At 43.5% G+C, this 21,740-nt stretch overlaps 1 protein-coding gene across 3 annotated transcripts in view; it reads right to left on the bottom strand.

Moving 5' to 3' along the window:
* Positions 1-505: 505 nt before the first annotated feature.
* The window catches only part of LOC112266479 (gamma-aminobutyric acid receptor subunit gamma-3-like), a 41,921-nt gene continuing 20,686 nt past the window's right edge, over positions 506-21,740 (bottom strand). For 2 of the 3 annotated variants that reach the window (XM_042296984.1, XM_042296986.1), the window contains 5 exons: positions 21,280-21,362; positions 10,305-10,442; positions 7,894-8,046; positions 4,699-4,907; positions 506-2,281 (listed from right to left, as the gene is read on the bottom strand). In XM_042296984.1, the coding sequence (XP_042152918.1) occupies positions 1,970-2,281; positions 4,699-4,907; positions 7,894-8,046; positions 10,305-10,442; positions 21,280-21,362 (895 nt within the window). In that variant the 3' untranslated portion in view covers positions 506-1,969. The remainder of the gene's footprint in view (positions 2,282-4,698; positions 4,908-7,893; positions 8,047-10,304; positions 10,443-21,279; positions 21,363-21,740) is intronic. The other variant, XM_042296985.1, reaches the window with a different exon arrangement.

The following is a 21,740-nucleotide window of genomic DNA, read 5'->3' as shown; positions in this document are numbered from 1 at the left end:
AGCTCCAGGACCGCATTCAAAAAGTATCTCAGAGTGGGTGTCCCTTGTGTATATGATCTCATGTGATCTACACTGCTACTCTGACATTTTGTGAATGCAGGCCCTGAACAATAACTTCCGGTTATTTCTATATGGGGATGCTAATTGTATAATGATCTACTCTGCAATAGACATGAATCGTGTGTAGAGTTAATTTCCTTCTGTGGGAATAAAAGGGTCTGTTTTGGATTTCCTTAGCCTACTTCCTAATAAGTGATTATTGTACATAATGAATTTTCATTGACTTGCCTCCTTACTTCGAAACAACAGGATGCACAGTGTGAGGTTTGAAGTGGGCTATCAAAACCACGTCAGAGACAAAACCATTCCTACACGTTGAAATATATTTCCATCTTAAATAACTCTAAAGTGTGTAAGAAAGATCACAGTTTGCTAATGATCCAAATGACCTACATTCACACATGCGCACACACACACTGACACACACTCACACACACTCCAGACCTTAAGCAAAGATAGTTTTATTAATTTAAGCAATACCACAGACTGAATTCTCTAAAAAGCATAGCTGTACCTAGACAGTGATTCTCTCAGATCTGCTGTAACAAAAGGGTGCGTTCCATCTGACTTAGAAAATAGTGTTTGATTTATTGTAAATACATTATATCAAACTAAGACACTTATGAAGTGCAATATTTGTATTGTTATACAGAGTTGAAAACCACTATTTGTTGTTGGTCTAAAGTATGATCTACATTCAACTATGAAAATAGCATGAAAACATCTCTCACATACACGTTCTCTTAAAACATAGAATACAGGGTTCTACCATACTTCTAAGTCAAACCACCGCAAAAACAACAGTGTTACTTACAGTACAGTAAATCAAACTATTTTTAACTCCATAAACACACCTTTTACAATTATTTGTGATGTTGTTGTCTGTTTTGGTACAACAGCTACTGTATGATATAACATGAATTACACATGTTCTTGCTCAAGAAAATAGCAGTAGTGTTGTTGGAGAGAAACCATACATTTTTTAGTAGTACTGTACTGAATACGAGCACAATATATACAGTACTGTACTGACCCAAATGCTACCCTGGCCCTTAGCCTATGATGTGTTGTCGGCCTGCTGTATGGAGATAAATGTATGTCCAGATTCTGTAAATTAATTCAACAACATCATCTATCTCCATACCACTATAGTTTGAAACCTTACCATACCTTGTCCTCAGACAATTGATTTAATTATCAAATAGTCTGGAAAACTCTATATGTTACAAAAGAAAAGTTTATTAGATACATTATTTTACAAAATAACTATTTTCATCTTTAAATTATTATGTTATAGTGTTGTTGTAAGGTATACTATGCATGTTCTTGTTGTACATCACCCTTGGTAGAAAACATCATTCAAATGTTTATGATATAAATGTATATTAATCTAAACCAAATCAATGTTATCAATGACCTAATATTTAAGACCCTGTTGGTGACTAAAATTAATCATATTGAGGTTCTATATATGTCAAATGGCTTGCAATGACTATGCAACTGACTAATTAATACAAAGCAACAATAGAATAATTTCATAGTGCAGTCCCCTCTAGCTTTTCATTGTTTTTAATGAACAGTATAGCATGCGTTGAAATGGCGGATGTGGGATAACCCATGTAGGAAAAACTCCAAAGCTTCTAGTCCCCTTATTGCACCTCTGTATAGGTGATGGCCCCTTCCTGAAGAAGGCACTGTGGATGCTTCATTATCTCTTATCTGGCTAGCATCCTGGCGTTAGTGTCTCACAGCTGTCTATTGGCTGGCTACACTAACCCACCAACCAATCAAGTGTCAACGTGCACAAAGCTGCCACTGAGTGACATCTTATGTCTTGTGCCATCTCCTCTTCCCATTTGAGTCTTTCCATATTTGTCCAATCGAATTCTATCAAATCCAACTGAAACTGCTAAAGGTAGAGATAAGAGACCCAGTAGACGATGTTGAACAGGAGGAACGACGTAGGGAAGAAGACTCTCGAGTAAGCGTCCAGCTCCTTAATGTCAACATGGATGCGTCCTTTCCTCCACCCTCCCCCCTTGCACTCCTCGTAACAGCAGAAGAAGCTCTGGCAGTCCTTCCCGTCCAGACACTCGTACACGTCCTCATAGTCCTGCCAGTATGAGTAGTTGTTGTTCAATGGAACCACAGTCGTGGGGGACCTGGGCCCCGTGTCTAGCATCGAGTAGGTCTGTGGGAGGGGACAGAGGAAGGCCATCTCCTTAGATGCGTAAACGATAAAGGGAGAGAAAGAGAGGGTGAGAGAGAGGGTGAGAGAGTGAGGGTGGGGGCAAGAAATGTGATGAGGGGAGAGAGAAAGGAAGGCCTCATAATTAGATACTGAGAGGGAGAGAGTGAGGCAACAGGGAGGGGGCAGGGGGACAACTAAAGCCAGACAGGAGACAAGAAAAACATGTGGGCAAACAAGGGAGAAAGACAGATGGAAAGATGAAAAGAGACAGAGAGAAAGAGATGAAGAGAGAAAGAGATCTGATACGTTGTGAGTGGAGCTGTGCTGTCATGCATTAAAGCTCCGTATCGGGCCGTGTCCTCCCACACCCAGCAGGACGCTGTCATAGCCCAGGCAGGCAATGAGATAGAACCCCTCGGCTTAGTGCTCTACCGAAGCTGGGACTCACTCATTGGCTCGACAGCGTTACACGACATGACATGATGACATGACACGCTATGACACGGCATTTACCAAGTACACTGTGTGACCGGTCGGCAGTGCAAGTGGATGGATATGTGAAGGATGGTGGATGGACCAGACCTCAACCCTCACCGGGGGGCAACCTCCCGATTTGCTACCATGCAGGTCAGAGCCACTGACTGTAATACTATCACAGCCCATGCACAGTGTGACTGATGCAAGAGGATGGAGATATGAAGGATGGACTAGACCTCCACCCACTGAGACCATAATCGCTACCATGGCTAGAACTATTGACTGTGACAACACAAACAACCTCGGTCCATGTCTATAACAGCATTACACTGCATTGAGAAAAGTTACACCATTACATTGTACGGAGGAAAGGTACACCATTACATTGTACGGAGGAAAGGTACACCATTACACTGTACGGAGGAAAGGTACACCATTACACTGTACGGAGGAAAGGTACACCATTACATTGTACAGAGGAAAGGTACACCATTACATTGTACAGAGGAAAGGTACACCATTACATTGTACGGAGGAAAGGTACACCATTACATTGTACAGAGGAAAGGTACACCATTACATTGTACGGAGGAAAGGTACACCATTACATTGTACAGAGGAAAGGTACACCATTACACTGTACGGAGGAAAGGTACACCATTACATTGTACAGAGGAAAGGTACACCATTACACTGTACGGAGGAAAGGTACACCATTACATTGTACAGAGGAAAGGTACACCATTACATTGTACAGAGGAAAGGTACACCATTACATTGTACAGAGGAAAGGTACACCATTACATTGTACAGAGGAAAGGTACACCATTACATTGTACGGAGGAAAGGTACACCATTACATTGTACAGAGGAAAGGTACACCATTACATTGTACGGAGGAAAGGTACACCATTACATTGTACAGAGGAAAGGTACACCATTACATTGTACAGAGGAAAGGTACACCATTACACTGTACGGAGGAAAGGTACACCATTACATTGTACAGAGGAAAGGTACACCATTACATTGTACGGAGGAAAGGTACACCATTACATTGTACAGAGGAAAGGTACACCATTACATTGTACAGAGGAAAGGTACACCATTACATTGTACAGAGGAAAGGTACACCATTACATTGTACAGAGGAAAGGTACACCATTACACTGTACGGAGGAAAGGTACACCATTACATTGTACAGAGGAAAGGTACACCATTACATTGTACAGAGGAAAGGTACACCATTACATTGTACGGAGGAAAGGTACACCATTACATTGTACAGAGGAAAGGTACACCATTACATTGTACAGAGGAAAGGTACACCATTACATTGTACAGGAAAGGTACACCATTACACTGTACGGAGGAAAGGTACACCATTACATTGTACGGAGGAAAGGTAACCATTACATTGTACAGAGGAAAGGTACACCATTACATTGTACGGAGGAAAGGTACACCATTACATTGTACAGAGGAAAGGTACACCATTACACTGTACGGAGGAAAGGTACACCATTACATTGTACAGAGGAAAGGTACACCATTACATTGTACGGAGGAAAGGTACACCATTACATTGTACGGAGGAAAGGTACACCATTACATTGTACGGAGGAAAGGTACACCATTACATTGTACGGAGGAAAGGTACACCATTACATTGTACGGAGGAAAGGTACACCATTACACTGTACGGAGGAAAGGTACACCATTACATTGTACGGAGGAAAGGTACACCATTACATTGTACAGAGGAAAGGTACACCATTACATTGTACAGAGGAAAGGTACACCATTACATTGTACGGAGGAAAGGTACACCATTACATTGTACGGAGGAAAGGTACACCATTACATTGTACAGAGGAAAGGTACACCATTACATTGTACGGAGGAAAGGTACACCATTACATTGTACGGAGGAAAGGTACACCATTACATTGTATGGAGGAAAGCTCACCAGTCTCTGCGTCTTGTTTGTCTTGTTGTAGCGGGGCTTCTGTGCCCTGTAGGCGTAGTAGTTTTGGATGGCGTACTCCATCATGGCCGCAAAGACGAACAAGAAGCACACAGTGACAAAGAGATCCATGGCCGTCACATAGGAGACTCTGGGTAGGGACGTCCTGGCCACTGTACTAAGGGTGGTCATTGTCAACACAGTGGTGATACCTGAAAGGACAAAGTCAGCTTCATTACACAGATTTTTCACCTAGTCGGCTCAGGGAATCAAACCAGCAACCTTTCGGTTACTGGGCCAACACTCTTAACCTCCAAAACGGAATGCTACCTGCTACCCGGTACTAACTGTTTAATATCTGTCTTGGCAAAACGGTGGCAATAGTTTTCTCTGGCAATAGTCTGAATATATTTTGCAGATATGTTCTTAAGATATTTTTATCAATTAACGAGGGTAGTTTGTGTCTCTATGTAGTTTTAACTTTAGAAATAAATGGACGTTTACATTAATACATTGTCAGTGCTTAAATATACTGAACAAAAATATGAACGCAACATGCAACAATTTCAAAGATTTTACTGAGTTACAGATCATATGAGGAAATCAGTCAATTTAAATGAATGAATTAGGCCCTAATCTATGGATTTCATAGGTGGGCCTGGGAGAGCGTAGGCCCACACACTTGGCAGCCAGGCCCACCCACTGGGGAGACAGGCACAGCCAATCAGAATGAGCTTTTCCCCACAGAAGGGTTTTATTACAGAGAGAAATACTCCTCAGCACCACCCCTCAGAGGATCCCGTAGGTGAAGAAGTCAGGTGTGGAGGTGCTAGACTAGCGTGGTTACACATGGTCTGCGGTTGTGAGGCCGGTTGGATGTACTGCAGAATTCTCTAAAATGACGTTTGAGGCAGATTATGGTAGAGAAATCAACATTAAATTATCTGGCAAAAGCTCTGGTGGACATGCCTGCAGTCAGCATGCTAATTGCATTCTCCCTCAACTTGAGACATAAGTGCACATTTAAAAGTGGCCTTTTGTTCTCCCCAGCACAAGGTGCACCTGTGTAATGACCATGCTTTGTAATCAGTTTCTTGATATGCTATACCTGTCAGGTGGATGGATTATCTTGGCAAAGGAGAAATGCTCACTAACAGGGATGTAAACCCATTTGTGCACCAAATTTGAGAGAAATAGGCTTTTTGTGCCTACCTATGGAACATTTCTGGGATCTTTTATTTCAGCTCATGAAACATGGGACCAAGACTTTAAATTTTGCATTTATATTTTTGCTCAGTGTGTATATTGAAAAATGAGCTAAATGTACCAGCTGAGATTTTGCATGTATAGAGCCTTTGATATAAAATGCTGGGTGTGACCCGCACACACACACCCATATGCGCACACACACACACGCACACACGCACGCACACACACACATTCTCTCTCTCTCGCTCTTTTATGCACATCACCAGGAACCTCTCATTTGATGACTGAATGTTGTGCTGTTTTCAAGCAGTTACCATGGAGACCAGAAGGCCCATCTATTTTGAGCTGATATTTCATACTCAATCCCCCCTTCCTTCCTTCCTTCAGACTCTACTGGCCACGGTGATTACCTTCACCTATTTCCCTTACCTTCTATACATACTTTGGCACTTAGTTATGAAGGACCTCTGCTGACTTTCAAACAGGCAAAGGTGTCAGAGCACCTTCAACTTGTTCCTCCAAATAAAATGGCAAAAATGTAATGAATGAGAAAAAGGTATCTTTGTAAAAAAACAAAAAAAATACCCATAGATGTCACATGAGCAGATACAACACATAGAAAATAATACAGATACAAAGAACATTGTACAAAGATATCAGTCTACAGTGCTGTCGTGACTCAGAGACAGAGAAAGAGAGAGAAAGAAAGAAAGTGACAAAAAAAGTGGGAGGGGTCACACTATATGAGTCACTGAACTGAGCATCCCCTGTCCCTTACTCCCTGTCAGGTATAGCCTGATCGTCATTACCATCTGTGGTGGCCCTTGTGAACCTGGCTATTTGGGAATGGCACCCACTACACCCCATCACTGCCCCCCCCAACCACACTACACCCTCAGGGGACACCTGCATGTCAGCACCTGCCTCCTCCTTAGCCCCCTACCACCACCAGCCACTCTGACATATCTCCTGCTCTTTGCAGTCAGAGCCCATTTTCCTTATCACTCCTCTTTCTTTTCAACCCGCTGATTGATCAGCGGGAAGGCCCGGAAAAATCATCGCTGCGCTTTCATGCCCCAGAATAGATACTAAATCATTTATTTTATCAACGAGAATGGGATATTTATTTTTACTCTTACAGACAGCATCCTTGCCTGTTAACTAGGGGAAAGACAAACATGTTTCCGGGCTTATCTTTGTACTGTGCCGTAACAGGTGGCAAGAGGGTCGAGCGAGACTATTCGATGTGATTGTGGTGGTTCAAGGATGGTTTGGTGATGAAACGGACTCGTTAATACACTTTAGGCTTTGACTTGTTTAACCACCATTGCAAATATGCTTGTGTTGTCACTTAGTTAAAAGCCAAGTATAATGTGAATACTGTAATTTGGACTAAATGTGATATATTTGATCTTGAAGACAAAAAAAATGACTTGTTCAAGGTCCGCTACAAGAGCTGCCTGGAGGAATTGAATCGTACTTACCGCAAAGTTCAACTCAAACTCCCAATCACCTTCAACAACATAATCCAGAAGAATGTACATGCACTAATGGAAAGCATGCATCGGGGGAAAAAAAATCATGAATGAATTGCAAACGAAAACAAAAAGGTCATTGTTAAGCCTTGATAAATTACAAGCACGTCGCATAAACAAAATAAGACGGTACAAGAATCTTGAAAGCAGAACATAACATTGCATAAACACATGCAGATTGTTCTCTAGTCTAAACAATAAAATATAGATTTTTTTTATGCAATCTTCCATTGTGGTACCAAGAGTTGGTAACCATCTTTTCAACAAACCAGCTAGACTCAGATGTATTTTTTTCCTTTCAGAATAACACATGCAGAGGTAGTCATTGCTGAACACATACAGTACACTACATGAACACTGGTGGAACAGCTTTGATTGAACCCTTAGGTTTTTTCATCTACTTATTATAATATCAGTGTGTATCCTGTCAAATGGTATTCTTCAGATCAGGTACCTAGTGCTGTTCTGGCGGGGGCGGCATCGCTATTGATCCAGAAGGAGACCCAGGAGAGCACCACGGTGAGGATACAGGGGATGTAGGTCTGGATGGTGAAATAACCCATTCTCCTGCTCAGGTCAAAGTACACTGTCATGACCACATAATCACCTGGGAGAGGGGGGATAAAGAGGGGGATGTATATGGAGTGAGGGGCGAGGAGGGGGAGGGAGTGAGGTAAGGAGGAAGGGGGAGGGAGGGAGAAAGAGAAGAGATTGAGGGACAATCAGAGTGTCAGGTGGAACAAGAACAAGCCAGCGTGGGGAGGGGAGAAAGACAGAGAGAGAGAGATAATCATGAGAGCGAGCATCAGGGGGAACCACAGAACAAGGCACCATACACAATGCTTCAGGGAGTCTAATTTGGTGGGTTTTGAAGAGGGGATGCTGTAACAAAAGAAAAAAAGGAGGCAGATATAACAGCGGTAGAACCAGAAGTCCCCGATGGCACGGTGGCATGGGAACTGTCCACTCGCTGTCCTCATTACCACGCTACAGCACAATACCTATTCATTTCATGCTGGATGAGAAACAAGAAGAAGACATTTAGCGCTTTGTTTTCAGAGTTTGTTGAGATGTAAATTAATGACATGCTATTTTTAGCTGCAGGAGCAAGCTAGCTAATCATCATGCAGCATGATGCAAGCTGGGAGTCAAGAAAAAGGGAAAACAAGATGAGAAACGTCTAATTTCCTTGAACAGAACTGAAGGAAGATCTGTGGAAGAACTCTGGCTTTCACATGAGTTCTCCACTCAGAACGTGGACATGTATCACAGTGCACCATACGTAGAACACATCATTTATTGGATCACGTGAGTTTTCAAGACGAATAAAGTACAGCATGAACAATGTCACCTATGAAATTTGAGAATAGGGTCAATGTGGGTTAATTACACCTTGAGGATTCATATATGAGATCTATTCATCAGCCCCTTGAAACGCTGCTACATGAGACGTCAATGCTGTCATGAATGCATTACAAATGTATTACAAAGTAATTCCAGCAAGCACCACTCATGAGTATAATTAGATACCTGTTTGTAAAACACAACCTTCGTCGCAAGGAATGATTGTTGTAAATAAATAGATGTAGAATTCAGTATTAAAACCAAACCACATCCTAGGACTCTGAAAATCATTTAAGTGAATAATTAAATATTTTGAATCTTTAATCCAGATGGTTTGTGTAAAAATATGTTTGCCTTTATACCAGAGGGGACTACTGATGAGCTTCAAGCAATCTACAGAGAAACAATATGTTAAATGTCACAATGAATTATGAAGACAGGTAAATGCACTTTCATTGTGCCCTTTTTCATTACACAGTGAATGATAGAGACAACGTCTACTCCCTGAGCACTACTCTTAAGTCTACTACCACAGTACTACCCTTAAGTCTACTACCACAGTACTACCCCTAAGTCTACTACCACAGTACTACCCCTAAGTCTACTACCACAGTACTACTCCTAAGTCTACTACCACAGTACTACCCCTAAGTCTACTACCACAGTACTACCCCTAAGTCTACTACCACAGTACTACCCCTAAGTCTACTACCAAAGTACTAGTCTACTACCAAAGTACTACTCTTAAGTCTACTACCACAGTACTACCCCTAAGTCTACTACCACAGTACTACTCCTAAGTCTACTACCACAGTACTACCCCTAAGTCTACTACCACAGTACTACCCCTAAGTCTACTACCACAGTACTACCCCTAAGTCTACTACCACAGTACTACCCCTAAGTCTACTACCACAGTACTACCCCTAAGTCTACTACCACAGTACTACCCCTAAGTCTACTACCAAAGTACTACTCCTAAGTCTACTACCAAAGTACAACTCCTAAATCCACTACCAATTGACTACTTCTTAGTCTACTACCAGAGTACTACTCCTAATTGCAATTTCAACCTGTTTTCTGCCCTGCCAAATGCTGTCTTTGTCATTTCCATGGTACAATAATACTACATATCTTGACTATCTTCCAAGAGAAGGCATTGTCTTTGCTCTCTGGCAATATCTTGCAAAACTGGCAAAGCAATTGACTTAAGCCAGAGTGGTGGCACTAGACCTCAAGACACCAGCTGGTAATGCCTGCTGTCTCCCCCTGCTAATAGACAGGAGAATATGACAGATAATTTACAGTAAATGTAGACCATTTGATTAAAAAACAGCTAAAAATAACACTTTGTCCTTTTTCCTTGGAATTTTCATGAGTCAGTATCTAATAATTCTGAGAAAAATTGGATGGAGAACACAGGAGCCAACGAAGGGCTGTGAGGAGGATTTTTTAATTGATTGTGAAAAACAGAAGGTCAGCTGTTTGGGTATTAAATGTACGGTAACTAATTTGCTGTACCTGCTGTTGTTTTTAGGACGTCTGTGGAATTCCGCAGGCCCATGAAGTCAAACTGGTAGAGGCGCCAGTACTTCTGGTCTGAGGTTTCGATGGAGTTCCTTTTCCATCTGTAAATCATTTCATCCTTGGGGTAACCATCTGTAAGTCAAGTAAACACACAGTGACCCTGTGACCCTATGGTAGCATTTCATTCTAATAAAATAAGATTTATGCTTCAATCTGACCAATACGTGTTTTATTGTTTGATGGGTCTTACTGGACAAATTCCTATGTATGTATTATAAAAACCCCTAATTGCATACTGTTAAATATACCTAAATATGGGAACAGCACACGCACACACACATAAACACACGGACACACAGTATAGAGTAGAGCACCATTAGACCGTTAAAAAAGTTTAAAACATGGCCATAGTAAAGTGCTGTAAGATGAAAAGGAGCACAACAGAGTGTAATAGGATACTTTGAGTTACTGTGAGAGAGCATTGTGTTGATGCTGGAGTTGACCTTCACTTTTCACAGAAGTGTGTGTGTGCCTGTGAAATCTAATTTGAAAGCCGTGCAACGGAAATGAACCACCTCATTGTGCTCTGATGATTTCAAGCAGGTGAACTGTATCCCATTAACATGTTATTATGAGGTGTGTCTCTCACACACACACACACAAAGCGACAATGTTATTCACACTAGCAAAAGCTACAACAAAGGAAAGCTGGTGAGATGATGTGGAGTGTGCCGAGTGTGTGTCAATATCTTAGAAACTATTATGTACAATACAATACAATAACGAGGAGGCAGAAAGGTAAGTTTAGGCTAGGGCTCAGCTGCAAGTTGGGTATCAGGGTTTGGCTCTGGAGTTGGCACTTCCTCCTAAAGGCGTGGTGTCCAGGGCAACCAGGCCAATGATAGAGGGGGCAGCAAAGGGGCCTGCAGCTTCGTGGCCCTGCAGCTGATCCACACGGCGGCGGTACACTTGATCGTCAGGCGTCCGAGTCCTGTAAGAGACAGGTCCACTGGCTTCTTCCACAACTGCAAGGACCTACATAGGGCCTCCAGAGTAGTTCCTCATGTACACAGACTCGTCAGGTAGAAAATGCCTTAAATGATCACGGCCCCCCTGTCTGCATTACCCTCCTGCTTAGACGCATGTCACTTGCCATGTCCGGGTGCAGCTGATCTAAAGCAGTTGTCAACCGCCTGTTCGTGAACAGCTCGGCTGGACTCTTCCCAGTAGAGGCCGTCATAACATGTTGAGACTGCAGGACTCTTGACAGTCAGGTCTGCCAGTCACCCACCGAGATCATAGACAGAGCCTCCCTGTTCCATGTGTTCAGCTTGGCCATTGGAGGGCGGATGTTACGGGGCTGTGGTGACATGTCTGATTCAGTTCCGCCCAGCGAACTCGTTAAACTCCGCAGAAGTGAAGGCAGCTCCATTATCTGACACCGGGACGTGACACACAACCCATGAATGGCAAACAGCAAATGGAGGGTGCTTATTACAGCACCAGAGGGCATCAAGATGACCATGGCTCCTCCCATGCACTTTGAATGGGAATCGACCATAATGAGAAGTCTTTCCTTTGAATAGCCCAGAAAAGTCTACATGAAGACACTATTTATTTGTCCATCCCAGGCCATCCTCACTATTCCAGGATGCATATCATGCAGCATGGAAAGGACCCCCTGCCTCGCCAGGCCAGGTACCACAACCCGACTGCCCCACAACACACAATTATTGTGAACCGACAGCTCGTTCCGACGATACCATTAAAGACCAAAACTCTCTGCCAGGAACTTCAGAGGCCCATCCATGCAGCACCCAGCGAATGACTCGGGACAGGACAGGACAGGACAGGGTCCTTGGAGGTCAGTGCGGCTATCCTAGAAGCATAGAGAAGGGCATCAGGCACCATCTCCAACATCATCACTTCCCAGTGAGGTGGTGCCTGGACAAAGAGGTTGTGAGTGGCAGGCAACTCAGGGAATCTGCATTAGCCAACTGCTTCCCTGGATGATAGCTGAGCTCATAACTATGGGGTCCCAGTATCAAGCTCCATCTGACCATGCAAGTGAAAATATTTTTGGGGCATGGGCTTCATATGATGACGCACGCCCAGCAAGGGCTTGTGGTTGGTGTAGACCACAAAATGGCGACCTCACAAATACTGATGGAACTTCTTGACAGCAAAAATGTTCGCCAGGGCCTATTTATCCGGCTATGCAGAGTACTGTTCAGTGACAGTTCGGGTCCTAGATGCGTAGCACACAGGTGCCTCCCGACCATCAGATTCCACATGACTAAACAAGGCACCGAGCCCATATGGAGATGCCTCACAGACCAGTAACAGGGGTTTTCTATCATCAGTGGGCTAGCAGCCCATCTGCTTGCAGCAGCTGCTTAGCCTCTCTATAGACTTCTTCATGAGTGTCGTTCCCACTCCAGGGAGCGGCTGGGTCCAGTAGGCGATGCCAGGGTTGTAGCTTTATCAAGCCGGAAGTAGTTGTAAAAGTTGAGAAGCCTCAGAAACGACTGGAGCTCAGACTTGTTCAGGGAAGAAGGCCTTTATGGCCTTTACCTTATCCTGGGTTGGTCGCATGACATCCTTGTCAATGTGGAACCTCTGGAACTCAACACTGGGTGCAGCAAAAATGGACTTCTCCCTCTCAGGCTGTGGCCCCCCCATGGGTACTAGAGACAACATACTTCTCAGGGTCTGGGTGACAGTTTACCAAGTGTGTCTGTTGTGTGGTCCTAGTGGGCATGACTGAGCTGCCTGAGGCCTGGGACTGGGACCTTTGTCAAACAAAGTCAAGCTACAGTACATGTCCGCTCCATTTACAGTAGTGACAGGTTGCAACACTAAACCTACAGCTGTTGGAATCATGGGCACCTCCACATCTGAAACGGGCTCTGAAGTCCTCTCTGGACTCTGACTCCCCTCCCTCCCTCCCTCCCTCCCTCCCTCCCTGCGCACCGGCCTACTACTACGTTCAGCGAGATGAATGTCAGGCACAGTTGGAGGACCAGGGGCCTCATTTATAAAACTGTGAGGAGGATTCACGTCAAAAGGTGGCGTACGGACGACACACAGAAAGTGCTTACGCACAAAAATATTGTGATTTATAACACAGTGTGTACGCACTTCCCACGCCATTTTCTCTTTATAAATCACAATCAACTCGAAATTTGCCCGCGTGAGCGCACGTCTTGTCCTACCCTTTTACCGCCCATAGTTGCCCATAGATAGGGAAACACCCCTAATTAATATTCATCCATACTGACTGCATGACAACAAATCCTGACAGAAAGGTAAAAAAAAAAAAACGACATTTCACTCAGTGTGAAACGGAAGATCTTGTAGGGGAGGTTGAAGCACGAAAAAATACATTGTTTGGTGGAAAAGTGTGGGAATTACAATTTGTATTTATTTTTCCTTTATTTAACTAGGCAAGTCAGTTAAGAGCAAATTCTTATTTTCAATGACGGCCTAGGAACAGTGGGTTAACTGCCTGTTCAGGGGCAGAACGACAGATTTGTACCTTGTCAGCTCGGGAATTTGAACCTCCAACACTCTAACCACTAGGCTACCCTGCTGCCCCGGGGCTTCAGAGTGTCAGCATGTGGCGGACGCTGTGAATGCCGCTGGCTCAGAACTTCAGACTCTCTCAGAAATAAGACGTTATCCAACATTAAAGTGGAAGCCAAAAAGGCGCATAGCCTTACACAGACAAAGTGTTTGTGCCACCGGAGCTCAAGCCCCTTGATGAGCGATTGCCAGTAATTATAGGGGAGACCCTCCAGAGTGGAGTAGTGACGGAGGTGGACACGGGCATGCAAGACGCACGGGATGACCCAGGTATGTAATTACTATTCCCTCGTTTGAAAAGAGTAAACCAAATGGATTGTCGTTGTGTTTACACATTTATTTACAAACAATTGACATCTATTTTTAGTCGCTGGGTGTTCCAGCGGGGTCAGCGGTGCTGCAGCTGAGCAGGAGCTGAGTGCGCCCACCCCCTGGCGTCTCCACCGCACCTCGTGAGTCACAACCCCCGGGCGGCCGTGTCCTCACAGATGCAGTCCTGCAAACGCAAAGGGACACCAACGACGCTATTAACCGAGGTTGCCAAGGATTTGAAGTGGGACAGGCATGGCTTGGTTTCTGCGGGTGCTTCTCTGTAAAGCTGGGCCCACTACAACACAGAGATCCAAGAGAACAGCTCTTGGTAATCGGAACCGGCTCATAAGCCACTCCTCATTATTGGCCAGTAAATCTGTCTGGTCTCTGAAAATTGTCTCTCTCCGAATTCTTCCATTCGCCACATCTTCCAACAGCAGCCATTGTGCATCATTACACATTGTAATTGCATGCCTTTTTTATACCCACCCATTTGATTGTCAAAGATACCCAATTGCGTAACACCTTCAGGTGTGGTAATTACCCTGGTTGGAACTGACAATGACTGGGCCAAAATCACATTGACAGTTCTGCGCAACGAACATATATGAAATATGAAACTGTGCACAAACTGTGCATATTTATTTATGAAAATAAATGTCACAACATGCAACTATTGTTTAATAATTACAGATCCAATGAAATATGATTCCCGATTAAACTGTACAACATATTTGAGGGGTTCTTTTGCAAAAACAGATATCTCCGTTTGTATTTATTATCCTAAATCATGTTTTTTTGTGTGCACTCCAGGGAACTCTTCATATATAATACATGAGATGTAATATTTTGATTTATTTTACACAATGGTATCAATTTCATCGGGGTCGCAGTTTCTCCAGGTTATGTGCGCACGTATGGGTCAAAATGTCCGTGGAGGACCGCACATTCTCCCGTCAAGTTTGTTTTTATATAAATCTCAACGTTTGCTTAGAAAGTGGCGCACACCTTCTTTTGCGCCTACGCAACATTTATAAACGTTCATAAATGAGGCCCCTGGTCTTTCATGGTGAAGCAGGCAGGCATGATTTGCAGCAGTCTCAGCTGCCAAGGCTTTTCCCTCGGCCACTCTAAATATCAGATTGGGTTCAGCCAATAGACTCATCTAACAATTCTGTCAAGCAGCATCGGCTCCAGCTGATCTCCAAAATGTATTTATTTTTATTTCACCTTTATTTAACCAGGCAAGTTGAGAACAAGTTCTCATTTATAATTGCGACCTGGCCAAGATAAAGCTCCCAATTATGGTGCACCGAAAGCCTGCGCAGACCAGCAATGAAACTGGAGATATTCTGATTTGCATTTTGTTTACAATTATGAAAATAGAATCTCTGCACAATATCTGACGGATCTGGGCTGAAAGGCCACTTCAAACATGCCACTATGTTTTCATAACTCTTAGCAGTGGACAGGGCCGGAGCAAGTAGAGAACCTAATGTACACTAAACAAAAATATAAACGCAACATGCAACAATTTCAAAGATTTTACTGAGTTACAGTTCATATAAGGGAATTTGTCAAATTAAATAAATTCATTAGGCCCTAATCATGGATTTCACATGACTGGGAATACAGATAAAGATACTTAAAAAATAATGTAGGGGCGTGGGTCAGAAAACCAGTCAGTATCTGGTGTGACCACCACTAGCCTCATGCAGCGCAACACATGGCCTTCGCATAGAACTGATCAGGCTGTTGATTGTGTCCTGTGGAATGGTGTCCCACACCTCTTCAATGTCTGTGCGAAATTGCTGGATATTGGCAGGAACTGGAACACTCGGTTGTACAGTTCAATCCAGAGCATCCCAAACATGCTCAATGAGTGAAATGTCTGAAGAGTATGCAGGCCATGGAAGACCTGGGACATGTTCAGCTTCCAGGAATTTTGTACATATCATTGCAACATGGGGCCGTGCATCTTCATGCTGAAACAAGAGGTGATGGTGGTGGATGAATGGCACGGCAATGGGCCCAGGATCTCTTCACAGTACCTTTGTGCATTCAAATTGCCATCGATAAAATGCAGTTCAGTTTGTTGTCCTTCCCATACTATAACCCCACTGCCTCTGTTCACAACGTTGACAGCAAACTGCTCGCTCACACAACAACGTGGTTACACGTGATCTGCGGTTGTGAGGCCGGTTGGACGTACTACCAAAACAATGTTGGAGGTGGCTTATGGTAGAGAAATGAACATTACATTCTCTGGCAACAGCTCTGGTGGACATTCCTGCATCTGTGGCATTGTGTTGTGTGACAAAACTGCACATATTAGAGTGGCCTTTTATTGTCTCCAGTACAAGGTGCACCTTTGTAATGTTGTTTAATCAGATTCTTGATATGCCACAAATGTCAGGTGGATGGATTGGCTTGGCAAAGGGGAAATGCTCACTAACAGGGATATAAAGAAATGTGTGAACATTTGTTTGGGAGAAATGAGCTGTTTGTGCATATGGAACATTTCTGAGATCTTTTATTTCAGCTCATGAAACATGAAACCAATGCTGAGTTTATACAGTACATGACCAAAAGTATGTGGACACCTGCTTATCAAACCTCTCATTCCAAAATCATGGGCATTAATATGGAGTTGGTCCCCCCTTTGCTGCTATAACAGCCTCCACTCTTCTGGAAAGGCTTTCCACTAGATGTTGGAATATTGTTGAAGGGAATTGATTGCTTCAATTCAGCCACAAGAGCATTAGTGAAGTCGAACACTGATGTTGGGCGATTAGGCCTGGATCGCAGTCGGCATTTGAATTCGTCCCAAAGGTATTCGATGGGGTTGAGGTCAGGGCTCTGTGCAGGCCAGTCAAGTTCTTCCACAACGATTCCGACAAACCATTTCTGTATGGACCTCACTTTGTGCATGGGGAATTGTCATGCTGAAACAGGAAAGGGCCTTCCCCAAACTGTTCTCTTGGCATCTACCAAACCCAGATTCATCTGTCAGAATGCCAGGTGGTGAAGCGTGATTTATCACTCCAGAGTCCAATAGCGGCGAGCTTTACACCACTCCAGCCGTCGCTTGGCATTGTGCATGTTGATCTTGGGCTTGTGTGCAGCTGCTCGGACATGGAAACCCATTTCATGAAGCTCCTGACAAACAGTTCTGGTGCTGAGGTTGCTTCCAGAGGCAGTTTGGAACTCAGTAGTGAGTGTTGCAACTGAAGATTTTTATGCACTACGTGCTTCAGCACTCGCCGGTCCCGTTCTGTGAGCTTGTGTGGCCTACTCATTGCGGTTGAGCCGCTGTTGCTCCTAGACGTTTCCACTTCACAATAACAGCTCTTACAGTTGACCGGGGCAGCTCTAGCAGGGCAGACATTTGACGAACTGACATTGCCATGTTGAAAGTCACTGAGCTCTTCAGTAAGGCCATTCTATTGCCAATGTTTGTCTATGGAGATTGCATGGCTGCGTGCTCATTTTTTTGTTGTTGCACCTGTCAGCAACGAGTGTGGCTCAAATATATACTATTGTATATATGATGCATTTTTGTTCAGTGTAGAATACGTCACTGCTCCGCACACACAGAGCAGCACAGTGCAATTATTTTAGTCATTTTCAATGTCATTAGCAACAAAAAAACCTTCCAGCCTTTCAACACACTCCTCCCAAGAGCTATGCTTTTCCTCAACAAACTCCTTAATCTTCCCATAAAAAGCCATGATCACGTCAGAAAAGGAAAATCCAATTTTATTTATCCTTTATTCAGCTAGGCAAGTCAGTTAAAAACAAATTCTTATTTACAATGACGGCCTACCCCGGCCAAACTCTAACCCGGACGACGCTGGGCCAATTGTGCACCACCCTATGAGACTCCCAATCACGGCCGGTTGTGATACAGCCTGGAATCAAACCAGAGTCTGTAGTGATGCCTCTAGCACTGACATGCAGTGCCTTAGACCGCTGCACCACTCGGGAGCCCATTTTGTTTACTCTTGAATCCTCTTCAAACATTCTAGTTCGGATCCTTGTGTTCAGTATGTCCGTGACATAGTGAAAGTACTATCCAATAACGAGGAGGCGTAAAGGCAAGTTTAGGCTATTTACTCCATGGTGCAGGCAATAAACATGAACGCCATGTTGGCAGGTGACTGAACTTTTACACCTATGGGGCGGGCACGCCATATATGGGAGCATCTAGGCGACTCCTTAACGTGCCCACATGAACTATACCCAATACACAACTAAAACCACATACTCTCCCTTCTCCATTAAGATGGTAGGAGTACAGTCAGTAGGACTGTAGGTAGGACTGACTCTTCACTGGTAAATGTCAGTTATTGTCAGTTATTGACATATCCCACTCTGTACTGTAGGTTACATAGAAACGAGCCATGGTAGACAGCCCAGCCAAACTCCTCTCTCCTCCTCTGCACAGATAATAGCTTGGGTCAAAGCAAAGAGAATGTAAAAGGGCCATATGTCTATGAATCCTTGTATAGCAGCCTATATCCACTGTGCTCTAGGTTTGGTCGTATATAAACACTTCAATGGACAACAATAACTCATCTCTTATCTGGAATTCTCTTTTTCACGTTAGATTGAGGCACGATACGCTTCCTCCCAAATTACAAAATTACATTGGTTTCCTTACCCTGTAAGCAGTATATGGGACAAGGTATGATCCATGCTATGGACAAGGTATGATATCAATCCATGCTTTGGTTTAGTTTCCCTGGCACTGTTTCCAAATGCTAACGTTTTAGCATTTGTGGCGCAAATCCCTTTCAAGTCATGGGACCGATATTAGCATTTTCCGCGACTCATGTTCAAATCATCTATAAGTGACTTTGTTGAGCTTCACAATACATTTAAGATACTTTGGGATGATTTGGACGATATACAAAAATGTGTAATAATCGGGCCCGTAACTTGAATGGGATTTGTGCCACAAATGTTTAAACATGAACATTTGGAAATAGTGCCAGGAAAGGTAAACCAAAGCATGGATTGCTGTCATTTCTAGGCTGCTTACAGGGTAAGGAAACAAATATGTAATTTCATAACTATCCGTTTAAAGACCTGAAAGGTGAGAAAGTCCACAGTGATTAACTAATAAAAGGTGCAGTGAAATCAGTGGAGGCTACTGAGGGGAGGACTGCTCATAATAATGGCTGGAACAGCATGAATGGAATGGCATCAAATACATAGAAACCATGTGTTTTGATACCATTCCACTCATTCCGGCTCCAGCCATTACCACGAGCCTGTCCTCCCCAATTAAGATGCCACCAAACTCCTATGAGAGAAATGTGTTGTTTTACAAGGTCAGCCATAGCAGTACAGTGCCCTTAGAACAAATTATGTGCTTTGCTCAAGGACACATTGGCAGATCGTTCACTTTGTCGGCACGGGTATTCAAACCAGCAACTTTCGATTGCTGGCCCAACGCTCTAACCGCTAGGCTACCTGCAGTCATTATCGCCATGGGAACACAGCACGCCACATGTCCAATGTTCTTTTCCCTGGGGTAAGTGAAAATATCAAACAGTGAGGATGTGTCTGTTGGCTCTGTCAAGCCAGTGGGTGGGTGGTGTGGAGGACTGGATTGAGTTTTCCCGTTTTGCTTAAGTTAACTCTTCAGACCCCCTGTTTCCAGGACAGAGATTAAGCCTATTCTCTATTGAGCATGCTTTTTAAACCAGGACTACGCTTAATTTGTGTCTGGGCAATCAGACCAAGATGTTTACTTCCATCAACAAAAAAACATTCAAACCATAATAATATGAAAGGACTATTTTCTGAAGGCGACATTTTTGAGGATGACTTACTGTATGGATGTACATAGAGTACATAGGCTGTAGATGGGGAAGCAATTGTGTTGCATTGGAAGGGTGGGGAAATGGAGGGGGCATACGTACACGGGGGGTGATTTATTGTAGACTGAATAGAAGTAGGATCAAGGTCTTTATCTGGGAAACAGCTGGAAATCCATTAGGTCCAGCTTGCATGGCTTTCACATCCTGTTCCCACCAATCCTTAATAAGGGTAGAAATGCAGTGTTCTATTTCACTTAACAATAATGCTCTGTTCACTTGCCATTCTGCCTGAACTGAATTTTGTCCCATTTTATTGCAGGTGACGTGCTGTTGTCGTGTTGTTAATGGACTGCCCAGAAAGCCTGGTTTTCAATGTGGCTTTAAAGAACGGTATAGTGGTACAGAGTAGCTTTGCATCAAGCTTTCACATTGGTGACTCACGCATTCTCATGAAAAGCTGCAGACAATCCTTCTCTTTCAGGCTACACACCTATATATATATACACCTTTCAGAGAATCTGCCCAACAAGCCTCCAACTCAAAACAGTTGTATGTGCATCGACCTCATACTGTGACAGAATACACACGGTATCATTTGGATCTAGTACAATGGACCTTGTAGTGACCAATGGCGTTCATTTCAGGTACCTCCATCGTTTATATAAAAGTGAGTAAGTAAGACTACAGTACGTGGGTGAGAAGAAAATGCCCGGGATATTATGGTCTGGCTTTTGGTGTCTATTGTGTATCATACTGTGATTGTCTTGTGCATATATAAGACATTGATTGTTCTGTACATATTAGGAGTATGTGAGACGAGGGAGATATACCTGTCCGAAGATGTTTAGTAGGAAACTGTACTAATTTGCTCAATGTATGAAACAACAATTTTGTCCATCATTGTTTGTTGCCACTACCATTGCTGCCTAACCTTGTTGCACCCGCACGCCCCCCTTCCCTCTTCAAAAGGATCGCAACAGAAGTCATCTTTCAAGCTTTATTGTGTTACCCTGGATTATTTTCTTCAATTGTATGTGGCGGCGTCAATTATTCAATCTATATGAAATATATTACTTCTTCTCATGTATTTTTCATACATCTACATGAAATATGAACGTGTCCTGACGTATTGTTCATATACTAAATATATGATTTCCCCATTTTCTAAATATTTTTTTATATGTTTATACAAAATATATGACATAGGAATGGGTGACAAGATTGCCTGGCCGTACAATACTCACAGCTAGAGAAGACCAGGGGACAGGAGTGCTCATCCATAGGGAAGTTGTGGAGCTGCAGCTGGCACTCTGCATTGATGGTCAACCTACAGCATGAGTCAGAGAGAGGCCGTGAGTGAGCATTGCCATCGTTTCTCACATATAGTTCACCTCTGCTCTGAGAGAGCAGTGCTACAACAACAACAACAACAACAACCACCACCACTGCGCTAAACACATACACCACTGGTGATGTGAACGTGTCATTTATTGATGAAGACAGCATAGGGTGTGAAATAAGGGAAGGCTGGCTCTTGGTGTTGTTCTCACATACTGCACATGCTGCGAAAGAGACAGAGAGCCATAATGCTGTTTCCATTTTTCTGTTGGTGTGAAAAGAATGAGCGATTGCGGGGTTAACAAACTGGCACCTTGTTGCATGCCTGTGAGAGACCTAATGGGCCACCTATTATCCTGACATGACT

The sequence above is a fragment of the Oncorhynchus tshawytscha genome, linkage group LG14, assembly GCF_018296145.1.
Source record: "Oncorhynchus tshawytscha isolate Ot180627B linkage group LG14, Otsh_v2.0, whole genome shotgun sequence".
Classification (NCBI taxonomy): Eukaryota; Metazoa; Chordata; class Actinopteri; order Salmoniformes; family Salmonidae; genus Oncorhynchus; species Oncorhynchus tshawytscha.
Note: the sequence above shows the minus strand (reverse complement) of the source record. Positions and strands in the feature narration are given on the sequence as shown.